General features: G+C 52.5%; 3 protein-coding genes across 3 annotated transcripts; 2 read left to right on the top strand and 1 right to left on the bottom strand.

Annotated features, from left to right (window-relative positions):
- Positions 1-1,841: 1,841 nt before the first annotated feature.
- On the bottom strand, positions 1,842-3,703 carry CTRU02_214108 (External alternative NADH-ubiquinone oxidoreductase, mitochondrial; the record flags this gene model as incomplete). Its single annotated transcript, XM_036724660.1, has 3 exons — positions 1,842-1,915; positions 1,968-3,272; positions 3,334-3,703. 3 exons carry the CDS (start codon positions 3,701-3,703, stop codon positions 1,842-1,844), a joined length of 1,749 nt encoding a protein of 582 aa, XP_036583779.1.
- A 6,752-nt stretch (positions 3,704-10,455) lies between these two features.
- CTRU02_214107 (uncharacterized protein) lies at positions 10,456-12,727 on the top strand (the record flags this gene model as incomplete). Its single annotated transcript, XM_070206181.1, has 3 exons — positions 10,456-11,286; positions 11,339-11,627; positions 11,676-12,727. 3 exons carry the CDS (start codon positions 10,456-10,458, stop codon positions 12,725-12,727), a joined length of 2,172 nt encoding a protein of 723 aa, XP_070060213.1.
- A 2,056-nt stretch (positions 12,728-14,783) lies between these two features.
- CTRU02_214106 (uncharacterized protein) lies at positions 14,784-16,289 on the top strand (the record flags this gene model as incomplete). The annotated part of the gene is made up of 1 exon (XM_036724658.1): positions 14,784-16,289. The coding sequence occupies one exon, from the start codon at positions 14,784-14,786 to the stop codon at positions 16,287-16,289; it is 1,506 nt and encodes a 501-aa protein (XP_036583777.1).
- Between the last annotated feature and the right edge of the window lie 2,651 nt (positions 16,290-18,940).

Genomic DNA, 18,940 nt, shown 5'->3' with positions numbered 1-18,940 from the left:
AATTTGTCTAATCTCAACGGATGAGGAACCGCCAAGCCGAACTGGCGCGGTTTAAAAGTCATCTAATTGGCTACTTGGAGGTGATGGTCTCGGCAAATCCCCGGGTCACGGAATGCTTTCGAACTGTGGGGTAGAATGATGGAGCCGCTGCATGGAAGCGGAATTCAGTTCCCGCCAAGCTCGAAGTCGCGTGTGTCTTCTCTCCCAAAATGGAGGCACTTCCAACTTCTACCAACTCCGCTAGTCTCCGCTTTCCAACGACATCACTACCAGACGTCAGTTTAGAGCCTCTGGCGTTCCCATGGACCGTGGATATCCGGGCCAGCTTCATTATGATATCAATTCGCTTCTTTGTGATCGGATCGAAATTCTACCTTTATCGGCTGTTCCACATTTTTAGGTCCATATCTTACACGACCATGATGAATCGAGCGCACCATATGCAACCTCATTCATGTTAATTTAGACTATTAGCGAATTCGCGTAATCTTGGTTTGAAGATGGCCTGGGTAACCTCTTGCACACCACTTATTCACAGTGTAGAGCGTGAATTACCAATATGGAACATGATCATGATATATTACCCTCCTTTTGAACACTCATAAGTTATGTGTACAATCCTTGGCTGACCTTCAGGAGCCAGCTCACAGGTAGGAATGTGATCAATGAATAGTGTGAATATCGGGTGCCTCTCTTCAGACGAGATAATAGACACCATATTGCATCCAAATTATGAGGCATAGTGCCTGGGTCGATCAAGCAATGTTCGGAGTCATTCACTGGCTACAGTCCTGATATCCCATCAAGCTCACTGCATAGCGTCCGCCAGTTGGCCAACACTGCAGTTATAAGCCGGAATCTTACTGGTGTAGTTTCTTTCCTCCCATAACCAGTAACCTTGCCTGATTATGATGAGTGACAAGGAATTCACTCTTGTAAAGCCTACGTGACATGCGCCGCAGTAGGCGCTAAGTTGATTGAAATTAACATAAATTTAGAAAATCTCAACCAACAAGCGGGAAAAAAAGTTACGGCGTGACGCGGTCCAGTCGGTCAGAAGTCAATATTTGAGACCCAAGCAGATCTTGTTCCAGATGCCGAGCAGGGTTCATCGGCCTCCCCGGGTGAAGTCGCAGGCCATACTCAACAGTCTTGGACACTGCATTAGCCCCGGGTCGTCCCGCTGTTCGACGACACCTAATCGGACCTTCCCCAGCATATGCAAGCAAAGGTGGACCAAGAACCCCGAAGCCATGGTGCCTAAGTCTCAAATCACCGCGCCTGTCACAGGTGTGGTACCAGGGTGGCTGTTTCGACTTGCCTATGGGCTGATCTGGCGCACTCGACAGTGTTGACCACATCAGCGGGCTCCTGCATTTAAGACGATGACCCATACCAACCTCCAAGTCATCGCCCACCGTTCCAAGACTAGTCGATATCTGTTGCTGGAAGCTGGCACAGTGAAGAGCGTCAGAGAAACAACATCTATCAACAGTCAATTCCCAAATTTCAGGCACAGATCAAGTTGTCATGTTATCTGATCATTATTCCATTTTCACGCATCGAGCGTTACGGCCGAGACTTTCGGAAGCAGCATTGTACAGGTGTTATTGCGACAACTCGTACAGGGTAGTCGTGTTTCTCCCCTCTGGGGATTATCATGTGTCCAAGTCTACTCAGTCTATCGTTCCCCGCCAGCCATTAAGCCGATCGATCTATCGTTTCGCTCCTACACCATACACAAAAGAAGCGAAGAGAAAAGCGAAAAAACCAACAAAGAAAACAAGTAATGTCGCAGCGCCAGAGGCAGGAAATGATTACAACGCCTAGAATAACATAACTTATTCTCGTGAGATGTCACGGCCGAAGACCTTGGACTTCAGCCAGTCGTTCAAGACCAGCAGACGGTTACGAGCTGCAGAGAGTTAGCTAGTTAATTTTTACCGACAATCACGACTATAACTTACTGCTGAAACACATGGAAAGGTAAGCACTGCGCCAGAAAAGGTAGGTCATGCTACCACCGCTAGCAATGTTACCGTTCCACCAGCTGACGTCGGCGACAGCCTTCTCACTGCCGATGTAGGCCAAGCTACCCTGGTGAGAGTAGTGGAAGGGCTTGATATCCTTGATGCGACGGAGCTGGCGCTCATGGGCCTCGATCTCCTTGGCGACCTCGGCAGAGTTGCCGGGCTTCAGGTTAAGGTTGCCGCTAAGTTCCTGGACGCGGGCCTCGAGGGTCTCGGTTCTGGCCATGTTGTTGAACAGTCTAGCAAGGAAGTTGCCCTCCTGGGCGGCGACCTGGGCAGTCGGGGCATATCCAGCCACGGCGCAGTCGCCAATGGCCCAGATGTCGCGGGTGCCTTGGACAACGAGGTACTCGTTGACGGCCAGGCCACGGCGGGAGTCCTTCTGGGCGGGAATTTTGGAGATGAGGTCACGAACGATAGGGCGAACGGCGTTACCCGTGGCCCAAACAAGCAGACCATAGGGGATGGTCATGGTCTGCTTCTTTCCATCAGGGCCGGTAGCCTCGGCCTCAACGCTCTGCTCAGTAACTTTCTTGACCATGGTCTTGGTCAAAATGTCAATCTTCTCCTCCTTGAAAGTCTTCTCCGTGTACTCAATGAGCTGCTTGGAGAAGGACGGCAGAACGTTAGGGAGAGCCTCGATCAGGGTGACCTTGAAACGGTCAGCGATCTCGGGAACCAGACGCTTAATGTCCTCCTCGAAGAAGTCCTGAAGCTCGCCAGCAAACTCAACACCGGTAGGTCCACCACCGACGACAACCATGTGCATCAGGCGGCTGATGTCCTCGGCGGACTGGTCCTTGAAAGCGGCGGTCTCGACGCAATCCATGATCTTCTTGCGAATAGCTTGGGCGTCACCAATCTCCTTCAAGAAGCAAGAGTTCTCGCGCACACCGGGGATGCCGAAGGTGGCGTTCTCAGCTCCGACACCGATAACCAGCATGTCGTAGGCGACCTCAGTCTCGGACATGGAGCCCTTAATTTCCGACGTATCCAGAATCTTGACAACCTTCCTATCGGGGTCGATGGAGCTGGCCTCGGCTTCGTAGAACTTGACGGCGGCCTTCTTGTGGCGGAGAATGGTTCGGATAGGCTCCATGATGGAGCGGTGCTCAATTGTGCCCGTCGTGCACGAGGGGAGAAGAGGGGTGAAGAGGAAGTAGTTTCTGGGCGAGATGACAACGATGTTGTAGTTTTCCGTGTCGAGCTTCTTCAGCATGGATACGGAACCCCAGCCGGTGCCTGCCAAAAGGGTCAGTATAAGATTGTGGCGAACATACGCGGCCGAGTGAATTGAATATACCGAGAATAACCAGAGTCTTCTTGGTAGGGTCCATCTCGACCTGGTCCTCAAAGTGCCTGTCCTCGTAGACGGTGTATCCGACGTAGGCGAAAAGACCGAGAGCAGAGAGGTAAGTCAGGCGCCAGGTCCATCTCAAGGTCCTGCGAATCTTGCCGGGCTTCTTGGGCGCGGCATCGGCATATTCTCTGCGGAATTGACGCGCAACTGTTCTGGAAAGGTTGGAGGCTACTGGCCTCGCAGCAACGGTGCGCAGACCTTGTCTGGAGGTGGTCGTGAGGGTTCTGCGACCAGCATTGGCAGCAGCGCGCGGAGCTTTCGGCACGAGCTGAGCCGCGCGGAGGGAGCTCATGGCTCTGGCGGACGAAGCCATTGCTTCAATTGTCGTTGGAGGAAAGGTCCCCGGTGACGAGAAAATAAACAAGGGGAAGGGTAAGGAAGACGGTGATGCAATTGGGAAGGGAAAGGAGAAAGAAAACCGGAGGAAGAAAGGGAATTCGGGGAACGATAAGGAAGCGGCAGCCAAGCTATGTGGTTGTGCGTATGTGACGCAGTAAGAGAGATTTGCAGCTGGCGGCTGGACCCTCCCGAGTCGGCGGTATTTTTCTCGCAGGTTGCAGAAAATTTCAGGTGCTACGGGGGTGAGGTCAGAGATAGCGCGTTCCGCCTGCTGGCATCAGAAGCTTTGACTCAAAAGACAGGCTGTGATTGGGCTGGCTGAGTGCGGAATTCTGTGGCCGACAATCGTTGGCAAGGGTTACAGGGGAGCACAACTGCGCGGATACAAGGAGCGTACCTTCCCTTGGGTCCAACTGGCTTTCTTGTCAGCCGCCTCTCTCCCAATGGAGCGCTTGATTTTTCCTCTATGAGCGTCATGGTGGGCTTTTGGTGGACCATCGGGGTTCACTCACGCCCACCCTTCCAGTACACAATTAGTGGCATATCGCAAAGGACAGCCCGTCGCCAGCCCCGGCCACGACGGTCGAATCCCGGCGTTTTGCCCGACTAAATTTTTTTCTTCTCAATTTTGCTTTCTTTCTACGGGCCTGGTTACCCTCCGCACACTCTCCGCCGCTGCCATGTGCATGTCGTGATAGCAACCTAGGCCTAGATGACTCAAGGGTCTCCATTGCGCTCTTTTTCTCGTCCATACCTGCTGTCAAGGCACGTACCTAATCATTACTTTATCTTACACACAACCCTCACTAATGACTTGCACCCGGCTCCACCAGTCATTCATCATCCGCCACTTTATTGCAGAGCCGCCAAATGATGCTTACCTTAAGGTATCTTAGCTAACAGGGTTCTGTGGCTGGGGCTACGGATACCTGCAGCGCTGTGGACGTTGTGTGAGAATTAACTCCCGCAACAACCTCAATGTCGCTGACATGCGACACCAGTTTTGTCAATCCGTTCCCCCGGAGAAACAGAAAGTTTGTGAAATCTTAAAACGTTGAAGTGAATTCCCGAGCAATAACCTAGCTGCTTTCCTCGATAGTCATAATTCTGCCGCTAGAGAACCCAACCTCAAGCCGCGTCTCCGAACCTCTCCGACCAGCCACTGTATCTCGGCCTTATGGGATCTTGCATCTCAGCTTTAGCTCACTACCCAAGGCACCACCACCAACTACGGCACTACTGTAGGGTCTGGAGGTCAATTGCCTAAAATTGGTCCACATGTCCGACAAGTTGCCGATGTCCCGAGCATGTCCTCCATCCGGCCGACGTTTCTTCGTCTTCGATATCCACTCCGGCACGCCTTGCACCGACCCTCCTCTGTAGTGACCCAGTTCGGTGCCTCGTGTCGAGGGCACCGTCTCCGGGATCTTACCTGCCCCTGAGCGGACCGCTGACCCCACAGTGCTCCTCTCTTCTCTCCGAGATCGCCGTCAAAGCCCGTGAGCTCCTTCGGGGTTAATCCGTCGGAGTTTACGAAACAATGCTCATCAATTTGACTTTGGCTACTCAACTTTACGTCGAACAAAAACGAGCCTTGGCCCATCTAATCACAACCATCGTCGTTAGATGGAATTGTTACCAACAGCCTCGCCCAATGCCTCACCATTCCCTCATCTCAACGCTAATACACCTATACATCCAGACATCAGACATGTGCCTACGCTGTTGACGTGGTCGCCTCGGCCTGATCTTACGCTGCAGGTGCCTCGGCTACTGTGCACACCCTCACGCCTCGAAGCTTTTCCCGCTTGCTCATCTTTCAGATGTGACGGCTTTGCAATCCTTGGCAAATTTCGCAATATTGTGTCTTATGAGGATATCACGGCATCTGAAATCACGGCCCACCGTATGCGATCTTCAATCGAAGGGACGACCGAGATATGAAAATCGGCAAATAAGTCATCCTCCACGGGGTAAAACCGGTTCAAGAATCGAGCACATGTTCGGGGTAAACCCGACCATGCGGGCTTGAGGCGGCTCATTCGCGGCGACACGTGCGAATTGGGAACAGTTTCCTGAGCCAAGCCTTTCCTGCTGCGAACTGGAGGCCGCCCCCAAGAATATTGTTCGGGTGCGTCCTGCTTGCTTGTCCGGGGAAGGCACTGCACATAAACGAAACAGGTCTCCTCCCATGTTTGCCGTATTCAACCAACTGCCCAAAGCCGAGTCCCTACGCACTGAAACGCCGCATTTTCAACCCGGCGGACAGCCAGCAGTAAGGAACCACTAGAAGTGGAGGGCCGCCGGCCATAGTGGATTACAGAGACTGGTTATGTGGGAATGTGAAACGGGGTCGTGTCTGACTACCAACTCATCCAGGAGAAAGTGGGCCAAAACACCAAAGGCCTCCCAGTCCAGTTTGTGACAACTTGACGGAAGCAGAAAAGGCACCAGTAACCGCTCGTTTTATCGCAACCCGCGGACAACTTGAGAGCTGAGGGAATGATCAAGTGCATTCTCGTCGTCAAGTGATACCGTTTTATCACAACCTACGGGCAGCAGGAGTTGAGCGAAGTAATCAAACGTACCCTCGTCATCAAGCGGTACCGGTTTCCGTTGTGGCTTCATCCTGATGGGTAAACCCCTTTGCCAGTCAAACGTCAGGATACACACTGCTTCACGTTGTGGGCCAATTCTCAGTATACTAGTATTCGTCCTTGACAGCGCTTACTGCATGATATGACTCCATGGCGGCTACTAGAGCTATGCCCGCAAATTATGCCGGCAGATGAAAAGAGAGCGGGAACAATGCCCACATCAAGCACTTCTAGCCCGTTGCAAAGAGGGCCTCTGTTGCTTTTGAACCAACTAGCTCTTCATGTTGACCGAGCCTCCAAAGATTCCAGGGCCACACATCGGGATGGTGGGCGGTTAGCTAGATAGCAAAGATCCAGAACATGACATTGTAGCGCCTCCCACTCTCGCCTATCTCAATGACAATACCCTTTTTGGGGGTGTACCCATGCAGTGAAAGCCATCCCGCGCCTTGGTAGTTGATCGTGAGCTTGGCGGCGCCGCCACGATGGTAAAACCTGCAAAGAGTTTGTCAAGCTACGCTGATCCTGGGCAAGGGTTAATTGCGGCGGCGAGATTCTCCGGCATCGCGAGTCTCGTACAAACTGAGTATATTGGTGGAGATATATTTTAAAGCATCCCAGGGCAACGCAAAGTTTTTGTTTTGCCCAAGTCCGTTAACTCCTAATGCAGACGACGTCGAGTTGCCAAGCCACCGCCTTGGTCACGATGTTCGAGTTTGAGGAGGCACACGGTGCTGCAGAAAGCGAACAAGGTGCTTAGCAGGCAGCTTAGGGGAACTAGTCACCGGCGAAGAAAGAGCACGGGGCAGCAACAGAGCAGAGTTTCGAGCGTCTCAAAAAGACGTAGACGCCGAGGAGCTCATCATGAACGGAACTTTGGTCTCCAACACTTCCGGATATGACGGCCCAATAACTGGCATTCAAGCTCCTGTATGAAAGAGGAGGAGAGACGGAATGACCCAATCAACGAGCGACTTGTGGGTTGCTCAGGGCTTGCGCAGATTTTCAGATGCCGAGATGGGAGCTTATTTGCCTCTAGAGTGCGACATCTCTTGCGAGATGTTGCAACAACTGGGACCGGATCAGACGAAGGTAACATGGGAACACGGGGCAACAAAAGGTCCTGGAGACCGGTTTGGACGGCAGAGGCCTGCGAAATGTGGCGAGAGTCAGGTTTTGGAAGGGGACCCGTGCGTGCTCACTCGTCAAGGGGTATAGCATAATCCAAGACCAATAGCAAAAGTAGCCGACTCCGATACTGGTCAGCCAGGGACTGGGAGAGTCCTCGGGTGTTAGGAGGCAAGGAGGATGGATGGCCAGGCCTGCCAGTCCAACAGGGGACGCCAGAACGAGACGAATGCGTCTAATTGAGGAGTGAGCAACGGAATGGGAAGCAGTTTTCTGCGAGTGATAAGGCCTTTGAGGAGTCCTATGACGCTCTGATTCCAGAAGGAATTGGGTGTTCGTTAGCTCGCGGCGAAGGGCACAATTGGTTTGGAAAGGGCGAAACTAAAAATCTGGGCAAAACGCCCAGAAATGTGTGTTTATCTCGCCCAGATCTGGCAGCCGAAGGAATGACAAGGGGCCCCAAGCCAATAACAAGACTCTACTACTGGGTGGGCATGAGTGCCGAAGAGCCTCACCTGCTGTCGACCCCCTGGGTCAACTGTAATGTGGTAACATCACCAAAACTATGTATCGTTCCAATAGTCCGTCACCTGTCCAAGTCTTTTCTGCTTTTCCTTTTGTCAGGGTAACAGTAGAGTTACGGATTGGAGGATCGCCAGAGTCAATGATTAAGCGTAACGGGAAGTCAGCCAATCCAGCTTTTGAGCGAGATGCTCGCAATGGCTCGCTGTTTTCTGATTTAGGTATGCCTTACCATACCTTCGCCTTGCCTCACCTTCTCTTCCTCCCCCGCATCCCCTTGTATCGGTGCCTGACATGTTCATTGAACAGACAGACAAACCTAGCTTACTTACTAACCTCAGATCTGAGCTGAAGCTTCAGCTGCCGGAACGTACCTTGATTTTCACCCAGAATTAGGGTCACGAATGAGAAACGGCCAAGTTGAATGGGATGGTGTGTGGCCGGTCCTTTGCGAGGACATGTGTATCGTGCTCGATGCGTTAGAGATACAACTCAAGTTCGGATTTCCAGACACTTAGGCCTCTGGGCCCCTGGACCTGGAGAGAGAACAGCAGAATAGTTGAATTACTACGTAGACGTGCGCCGCTTCAACACTTGCGGCGCAACGCTTCAGCGCTGTTCCAGCACCTGCAGCGAGGACTCATCAGTGCACCGAGCGCTTTTTTAACATCCGCCTACTACCTTAGTACTAGTGTAATAGTAAGTGACTTCTCGACTGAAGGGGGGAAAGTGGGGGAGAAGATGACCAAAGAGGCTAGGCCCAAAGTGTCAGTCTGGAAGACTTCCCGAGTTGGCGCCAGGCCCTCCCTTGTCCTGAAACCCGCTCTTTCCCACGCTGAGACGCATGGCCCCCTGCAAGTCTGGTCGCAGCATCGTAAAGAGCCCCCTTCGAAATGCCGGCCGATATGCCCGCGCTAACATGGTCTCCGCAATCACCATATTGCCGTCTGCTAGCGTTCACAGACACCTCCCTCATCCCAATTCAGTTCTTCGAAACCGCAGCATCGACAGCGGACTGGCCGGTCCTCTGTCTCATCTCTACAACACACACACACACACACACAAGTCACGCTCTCTCTCTTTCTCCCTCTCGCACACACAAACACACAGAGAGAGTGCTCGTTTCTTCTTCGCCCCCGTCTTGCCCGTCATGGACCCCCGTCGAGATCTTCACCACGGTCACGCTGTGTTCACTAGGGTATCCTTGGATCCCCTGAGGCTTTCCAGTCCGGTCTTCTATCTCGCTGGCCGCCGGTCTTCCCCCGCCGGTGTGAGGATGAGGCTACACCCATACCGTCTCGCCCTCTCCTTGCCTCCAGAGTCTCGGTCTTCAGGAGGAAACCCTTATCCATTTGAGGCATGATCGGCCCTTTCAAGCTTTTGGCTCTCGTCTGCTCCAGCTGCCCACTGGTTCGAGTCGATAGAAAACCCCATTCCTTCCCACCGTATGGAATACCTTCCACCATCCATGCCGCGTGTCGGGTCTGGCCAGGGACCCTGCCTCTACGACGCCAGGGGATCAGTGCCGGTTAGACCAGAAGCTCCCGCAGGAGACAGGGGGAAGAGGGAGGGGAGGTCAGAAGGGGGAGGGAAGGGGGTGGACCTTCCATGTTCTCGCCAGCTCGACCCTTTCTTTACCTACAGCTTGGTATTGTTGCAAGTATGATGTCTTCGGACAGCGGCTACAATTCATCACCATCATACTACGTAGTAGACTCCCAATGCCAAGCCAGGTCTGAGCAGAAGACGGACCTTGACCTCACGGTCGGAATTCAAGAATGAAGAGACGGAGCATGGAGTGAATGACGAATCACTGCTTCGCTCCAATGCCTCCTCTCTGGCGAGACAAAGCCACCACGCGAGTGACCGCTGACTGATGCTCCACGGACCACCCACTAAAGCGCCACACCCATCGGCTTTCGCGTGCCAGTTCCTGCGCCAGTCCCAGCTAGTGCTGGTGCCCGCCGGGGGTGCCTGGATCTATCCCTGAAGCACCCTCGGGGGCATCTGTCATGCAGCATGGGTCTCCCCGCGCATGGTGGATAGATGATCGACCCAATCTGATACATACTGTCGCCTCTCTCGCTGCTTCTCTTCCTCCCTCTCTTCTCCCTCTTTTTCCTCCGTTGCTTGCTAACTACACCGTGTGTTTGGTGTTCACCACCAGTTTTCTTTCTTTCTCCATTCTTCACTTACCAAGGCCGGCCTTATTCTTTTCTATTCTTCTAGACCCCTCTGCTGGCACTGTCGTCTATTCGTCTTGTATCTTTTACTTTCGACCTCTCATTTCCTTCCTACGATTGACTCGATTTTTTCCCCCCTTATTCTCGCCCTCGACCTCCTGCTGCTGTATCTTGAATTCTCCACGCTTACCGTCTCATCACACTACCGAATATCGTAAACCGAAGGCCATGGTTGGAACCGATTGACAAAAGGACATCTCTTGGCGACTATCTTCGGTCCGGATTGGAAGGATAGGATGATCGAGGAAAAGGGCATGGCTCCCCACGCAATCCAACAGGACCAAAAGTCCTCCCGGAGAAGAGCCTTGCGCCCCGCCAACATTCACATCCCCCGTCAGATTACAGAACGTGATGAAGAGTCCGACGAGGAATACGCAACGTCAGTACGGAGAGCTGCAGGTGGTCTTTGGAAGAGAAATCCATACAGCAGCCACGACTACGTCGATAATGTAGAGGCTCGGTCAGACAGCGACAGCGACGACCCAAGGAGGAAGAACAATAAGAACCAGCAGCCACAACGACAACAGCAACAACCACCCTCGAGCCCGGACACGCCCAAGGCTAGACCGTCAAACAATGTAGCAATCCCCGACTCGCAAATACCTGTAGCAACGGTCCGATTGGGGGTCCCTGCTGTATCAGGACGCCCCCGAGCCTCGATCAAACCCCCGATCGCTCTTCCGCAATTGTCGGCTCCTCCACTGCGAGTGTCCGCCGCTCCTCAGATGTCAGCACCCCCCGTGGTCCTTCCAGTCGTGCCAAACCTTCAACCAGCTGTGCCAAACACCACGCCAAGTGCGTCAAGGCCCGCCCCAGCCTTCGGGACGCCCGTGGCTAACCCTGTCAACAACCCGGCGAGACGTCCAGCTGAACCTGAGGAGCCGCCACCACCGCCACCCCCGGTTCTTGCTCCGGGAGAGCCTGATCCTCCTCCGCCTCCGCCTCCTGAGCCTGAACCTGGTCTTCCTCCCCCTCCTCCTCCTCCTCCACCACCACCACCAGTCCCGACGGCGACTATGACTGTAACGGCCCCGGCACGTACAGTCATCTTGGTCTCAACCATGACGGTAAGCAATTTTTACTTGGGCAAGATTGAGTGTGTGTGGCTGACCTTGGAAGCCCAAATTGGACACTTACCCAACACCATCATTACCTCCAGCTTCTACTCCGCCCAAAATTACTGGTCTCCCACCCTTGCCACCAGTTGAGCCGTCCGCTCCGAGGAAGGGCATCGATGGACATACCACACCCACGGTCACAGCTACTTTGGCATCGGCTGTGATTCCCGCCGAAACTATTTCAGCTCTTCCTGGGCAGGCTGCTAGTGGACGCCCAGACAAAGATGATGGTAGACCACCGCGTATGAACCCGGAAACCGAACATGCTCTAATTGCCGTCGGTTCAATCGGTAAGCATGCTCATTCATCCATGTGGTTCTATGACTGACACGTACTAGGATCCTTCATCTTTGCATCATTCCTCGTTTGGATTGTATGGAGGACTCTCAAGAGAGCAGCTCGGAGGAGAAGAGACAGAGAGTCTGCCTTTCGAGGCGACAGACCGGGACTTGGTTCTAAAATTCCATTTTTCAAGAACCGGTCTGCTGGTGGTGGATGGGAGAACCTGGATGGTCGTCAAAGCCAGATGCCAACGCAGTACGCAAAGGGGGCCGAAGCTGGAGGGCCCTTACGGTTAAACACTAACTTTTATGGCCCCGATGGAAAGCCGGCGGGCGGCAACTTCGTTGCAGACCCAGCATATGGCGGCGCGTACATGTCACCAGCAGATAATCGGGGTAGCCCTGTGACTATCAGTCCGGCCACCACATTACAGATGCGTATGAACGCAATGAATGGGCAGGGCACGTTCAATAGCCAAAGCGCCTATACCAGCCAGGTTGGGACATACGACAACCAGACGGGCACATTCGTCAGCCATGCGCCTAGCCAATCCCTAACCCAAATCATCGGACAGTATGGCACTACCACCGATCCTAGCTCGACCCTGAGGTCAGGCATGGGCGCTGGAGCCTTTTTCAATCAATCAGAGTTGGCCCGTCAACCATCTGACGCTTACGATCCCACGAGGAGGCAGGTAAACAGGGCAAGCGAGCTGTCGTCGATCTCATCAGGCTTCGGCGATGGAGATATTGTAGTGCCCAGCATGGCACTGCAACCGCCCCCGCCAGTCTCTCAGTCACTGAGAGCTAGTCAGAACGGTGTCGGCCGGTTCTCATGGATAAGTAAGAGCAACCGTGACACGGTGTATACTGAGGCCAGCGAAGACTTGCCACCGAGGTTCAGAACGGTCAACAGCTGGGTCAACCAGCAAACCGGCCGCATCAAGAGGGCACAGGCACGGCCAGACACGGATGAAGACGTACCACCAGTGCCTGGGCTTCCGGCTGGGACAGGCCAAAATGGCCTCCCGCCCGAGCCCCAATTTACGATGATGATGCCTGACGGGGAGATACCAAGACGACCTGATCTGGAGCGCAACGCGTCCTAGCCCGGTGTGATAGGGCGACAGTTACTTTTCTTTGTTTTCATACCCAAGCACAGCGCTCAAAGGCAGGAGTCAATGGAGGGGCCAAAGGAGATTTTGTTTAATACCACCACCACCATCATCATCATCATCATCATCATCATCATACTATCCATACTACACGCAAACATATGACAGACTTTCAAGAGGTGGTAGTTAAAATCAACATCACTGTTACCAAAAGTATTTGTGTGCACCGCCTCCTCTTCAAGCCTGGCGCTTGGGAGTCGATACACAGTTTTGACAATCACAAACGCTCGTGGCTTGCAACTGCCAATGTACAAATAGTCGAAAGCGGCGAGGGGTGGAGGGGGCAAATATAGGGGATTTTGTTGTCACAGTAATCCAAAAAAGAAAAGCAAATGCACAATATAGTTCTCTGAAACAGTCCATCGCAGCGGTGAAGTGAGGAGCAAGTTGGGTAAAGCGAATGCTCTCACTAGTGGCTCACGAGTGTCAGGCAATTGGGATGCTGAGTTGTTGGTTAATTTGTCGCTCATAATTCGTGTTTCTTTTCATGGAGACATGCCGATTGTCCGGGATCAGGCCTCGTCAGAACTTGGAAGAGTTGATGCGAAAAGCCAAGCATCATGATGAAGTCTCGTCGTCATCGTTGTCGATTTAAATGCATAAGGCACACACTACCGGCCAATGATTCAATCATCTAAAGGTGTGAACAGGCCGGTTATGAGAAGAGTATTTCAGCCCTCGATGTAATTTCTTTCCTTCCTATCCCTTGACCCATATCTACCATTAAGGAGTTGAATCGTCGTCCTCTTTACAGAACCAATTGTATGCTGAACCAGCCCCAGGTGAAGGACAAGTGGTCAAGATGATGGGGAGACATCAACTTTCAGAAAGGACCATGACGTGCAATGCCAAGACGGACCAACGAACAGCGCTCTCTACCAAACATGTAAAGGCTTACGCACCACCATGGCCCAACCGAGGCGCCGTTCTTTGTCAATCATCACGCATTATGGAGGAAGTCCAAGATGCCTCATCCCGGAATGCACAGAGTCAATTAAAGACAGCCGCAGAGAGAGGTGAGAATCCCCATTGGCCGCGCGTTTCGGAAACGGCAGTTCCAAAACATGTATGGGTCCTCGGGCCTCTTGTCTCTCATTCAGCATCTCTACACAGCCGCAATGAGAATCCGTCTGTCCCAAGCGAGCTGACGAATTAAAGAACGGCAGCCAGCTTTGAGAGTGGGATTTTCGATAAAGGAGACCCGAGTTACTGTGCGCTGTGGCGGAGCTGGTAGGAATTATTGTGGGGGCGAGGCTTGCGGCAAGGCGGGGGGGTCGCCTTGACGTACTGCGTAGTACGTAACGCTGCAATGTACGTCGTTTATCCTGCAGTCCTGCTACCATCCGCCGACTGAATGAGGGGCAGGCGCATGCCAGAATCCCAGCCAAGGTTGAACCGCCATTCCTGCAAGCACTCTCTTTCTTCTCCGCCGCGCGACAGCAAACTACGTACTGCACAGCAGCTACCAGGGCTGCCAGGCCATACCCTTCTCCACGGCGGAGCCCTGCGTTATGTATATACCACTTGCTCAGCATTCCCCATCTTGACTTTCCAGGTACCTCGTCTGATTAATCCCATCAGCCTATTCCTCAGCTTTGCGCATCTCTCCGGAACGTGGCGCCTCCCGTCTCTCTTGAACTTGGAGGTTGCTTGTTTTCTGTTCTGACCTGCGATTTCCCTCGGCGGTGCATTCTGTTTTTTTCTTCTTTTTTTCTTTTTTTTCCCTTGCTTCACCAGAAAGCCAAGACGAGTGACCGACGAAGCGAGACTGCGATTCAGCCCACCTGACCTTGCACGCTTGCCTATCTCGAGGCCCCATTGTTGGTGTTCGGGACAGCCTGATTTACGACGCCAGCCTAACTTTTTATCTTTACCACGCATCCCCGACAAACCGAACCACGGCAAACCTTCTCCAGCTTTTGGATATTGAACGTTTTCCCGCATACTAGATCACCAACTTTCCCGAGCCGCCGGCTGATTAACCGCCACCATGCTCGATGAAAACCTTCCAACCTTCCACTTCCGCCCCTCCTCTGACAACCCCTCCAACACGATACTCTACTTTACCCACCAGGGCTCCGATCCTACGCCGCACTACGTTCTCAAACGTGCCGACCCCTCAAACCCGGCCGCCCGTAACAAGTATGCCGCCGGCCTTACAGACATCGCTTCCCAGCATATCATCTACGCCGAGGTCCTCGTCGAGCCGGAATGGTCCCAGCCTACGTTGTCCGCCGCAGAGATCCGTGCCCAAAACGGCGCCCCAGCACCTCCGCAACCCATCCTTCCCGACCAAGTTACCCTTCAGCTCTACAACCCGGACTCACAGGTAACCATAAAGACCAAGGCCGGGAGCTGGGGCAAGAGCGATAGCTGGGAATTTGAGATGCCCGAGCAGAGCTTCCGGGCCCCAAGCGCCAGTATGATCGACCGCTCCACCGACGACCCGCCCATCAGCGACACTGTACCCAAGGTCGTCTTCCGCTGGAAGCGTGATGGGAGGTTGAGCAGGGATATGACGTGCTATATGGTCGGCAAGAGCGTGGCCGGCAAGAAGAGCAAGGAACCTGACATCACGATAGCCATGTTCAAAGACAAGAAACATGAGAGCGCCGTGACTATCTATGAGCCCAACCTCCAGCGCGTGGATGTTGAGGACCGAAAAGGTTTAGACATCGTCCTGTTGCTTGGTGCTGAGGTCCTGCGCGACCTGTTCCTCAATCCTCGCCAAAACGTATTCAACCTTACGGCATCACCGCCGCCCATGTCGGGCCGAAGGAAGAATTCCAAACCCCTTCCGCCACAGCCCACCCCCGTAGCCGCCATGTCCGGCGCGATAGGCAACAAACCTGCCTCTCCGCCGGCACAGCCAATGAATAATGGCGCACCGAGACCTAACGCCCGGCAGCAGTGGGAGATCGATAATGAGACGAAGAGGTTACAGGCTATGGTCGCAGAAGAGCAGCGCCAGGCCCGTGAGAAAGAACGGAGAGATGCTGAAGAGGCGAAGCGCATCAGCAAAATGCTTGAAAACGAAGAGAAGGAGCGCCGGCGGAAGGAGGCCGAAGTCGAGAAGGAGACGGAGCGTTTGAGGAGGTTGTACGGAGTACCGCCCAACGCAACGGCGCCGAACCTGCCGCCTCGTCACCAACCACCTCCCGGTAGCACGCCTGGATCGTGGCACCTTGCCCCGGCCCAGCCGCCTCGTCCTCTTAGCGCAGGGCCGTACCAAAATCAGGGCCCGCCGGGCACCAACGCGTTTCGGCCGCAGCAAGTACACTTTGCGCAGCCGCAACAGCAAGCTCCTTCACCACAGCAGCAGCAGCAGCAGCAGCAGCAGCAGGGCGGCCGAGGCAAGCTTCCGAATCTCGTTTCGGGTCTGCTTCAGGGCCCCTACGGCAACACGGCTGCTAGCGTCAGCAACTTCTTCCATCGCGATCGGGCTGAAGAGGACAGGCGTAACAAAATTGCAAAGAAGAGAAGTGTGCATTTCTAAAGCGGTAGAGACTTGGTTATTACCATCGTTCCTTATTTCTGTTGCATATCTGGCGTTTGAAGGGTTCTCAAGGTCAAGTAGTTTTTGTTTTGGGCGTGATATTTTATATTTCTTTGTTTCTTTGATGGGATATACCACGGGTTACATAGGGTATGTAGATTTACGAATTCATGAATGGTATTCGAAGAATCTTTTCGGGCTGGCTTTACACTTTATATGTGAGGACTACGGAGAATCGTTTTGATGTTCTACGGACTTTATATCTAAATCATTGAAATTTGTTTGTTATGACTTGGTGGATGGTTCAGAGGACCACGGTCAGACAGAATCTGGTATTATGGTCCATACTTGCTTGGCATTATGGCAACTTTGAAAAATCAATATTGCCCTCGGTCCGCGTTGATAGCCGGCAAGCTTTCATCACAGCTGAACTGGTACTAAAAAACCTGGATATCTCACAGATACTTCAACTTCGGCTTCCTCGTTTAGCAGAATTGCTGCTGCGTTTCTAAACGTAGCGGACACAGCGAATGACTTGACAGCTTGCATGTGAGAGCGCATGAGCTTTGGGCCTTTGGAGGCGATCAATGGTATTCTTGCGCCCATAATATTGAAGCTACGGGGCAGTGGACCATGGTGGCCCAGTCGTCATGTCTGATGTGTTTACCTGAATAGCGGCTCCTCAAGTTTCGATACCTCCTGTTCAGCAGGCCTGTTCAGCATATCTATCACCGAGGCCAACTTGGACTTGTGTTCCTTGGGGGTATGGTTATGTAGACGGCCTGTACATCAAGCAGGCCAAGTTTTTTGTGACTTCGGCATTGGCTTCAAAACCATGGTTATAGTGGGCTTTCATTACTATATAAAGGGGCCTGGCTTCCGTCATAGCTCTCGACCGGACTCGACCGACTAGAGCATAGAAGATTCCAACTATAAGCCTCCGCGATACTGCAATATAGTACGAGCTATTATTACAAATACCTTAGTGATGTTCATCCTGAGAATTCGGTGTGCAGATCGCGAACCTTGTCAGTTGATTCGGAAGGGGGGAACCCCTGGGCCCCAAAGCCGTTTATCCGTCGATAAGCTGTATACAGCACGGTTCTCAACTTTTTGGTACTGTAAAGTATTGTCGCTTGCACATCGTTGCCTAACTTGTCTAATTTCTAAAACCTATGAGAGGCTTGGAAATGCGATGTGTTTGGACGTTGAGAAATGGCAAAGGCATGAAAGGTATCACCATAGTATTTGCCCTGGGCCGAGCTATACCATTGTAAAAATGTGCCGGTCTGCAGGTTCGTAGGGCAGTAAGGGGTGACACGAGTATAAAATGGTGGCTTAGGTCTTGTCTTCTTTCCCTTTGAACTATATACCAAGCTTTCGCTCTTTCGCTATCATCACAGTCGATTTACCACTCTCTATCAGATCTAGCAGTGCTACCTGATCGCTTCCTCTACTTCTCCTCTTTTCGCATAAGAATCCAAACCGCCGAACACGTTCCTGCTTTCCATATGCAGCCATCCATCCTGCTAACTGGCGTTCTTGCCGTCTTCTTCGTCGGCGATGTGGGCGCTAAGAATATCATCAACAAGTGCACCGTGGCGCAAGACTGCTGCTTCCAGGGTGTATTTGGCTGTACAAGGCAGAACTCGGGCGACGTCCCATGCGAGGAGGCCACGATCTGCCAATTCGTGAAAGGACCCACCCAGGAAGGGTGTGTAAGTGCTATACCCTCTCTTACCCTGAGATGGGAATCATTCCCCCACTACTCACCCCCTTTCCCCCGTGCGCTAACGGATGATAACTTTAGGGTGCGGATTATTGTAGCATAAAAAACAAGGTTGGAATTCCCTGTCCCGACTAACGGGCAAAATCCCTTGACGGAGATGGAGGGGACAGTTCAAGTTATTGTGCCAGGACGATGGGGACTAGCAGAGCGAGAGAAATTAAAGGGTTAGCGTCGCTGAGGCATACCACGAGCCTCATCCTCCATGGGATTCAAAATGCTGGCCCAGCTCATAGTTTGTTGCCTGGTGCTGCCGTTTAAACCTGCTGCGTTCAGATAGAATAACGCAGTTTCTGAGGTGGTGATCGCCTATGCATAGCTATGATGAAACCAACATCGACATGTGTTTAAGTAGATCGGGATGTTCGTCTCTCGAGGAATTGATCCAATTCTATAGTTCTAGAATGCAAAGTATCCAAGAACAGGTAGTTAAGTATAAGACTCTTGCAGCTGAAGTCGATAATCGTTGTTTACCTTTGAATTGTTGTTGTTGCTTTCTATATATATACTCACGCACCCGAATCTCTCATTCGGTACTCATCTCGGATGTTGCGGTAAACCTTTCTTAGTATGTATAAGAGAGGTCTGTTCCTTGTGCCGTGAACGGTTCAAATTATGTGGCCTCTTTTGGCTCTAGAGCCGGCCCCAGAGGCTGTGGCAGTCATGGAAACCTCCCAAGACAGCCAACCCGATTTAGCCCTATCCCGCCCTTAAATATACTCAGCAATCCTTCAGCTACTTCCACATTGGTAAAAGTCCACCTTCTCATTGACATCATTTGAAATCTTTTATCTTTGATTAAAGCACTCATCTTTTGTTTTTCAACTTGCCTTCTACCTTTTTAATATCCGAAGCTTTTTCAACA

This window comes from Colletotrichum truncatum (assembly GCF_014235925.2).
Source record: "Colletotrichum truncatum strain CMES1059 chromosome Unknown Contig_0010, whole genome shotgun sequence".
Classification (NCBI taxonomy): Eukaryota; Fungi; Ascomycota; class Sordariomycetes; order Glomerellales; family Glomerellaceae; genus Colletotrichum; species Colletotrichum truncatum.
Note: the sequence above shows the minus strand (reverse complement) of the source record. Positions and strands in the feature narration are given on the sequence as shown.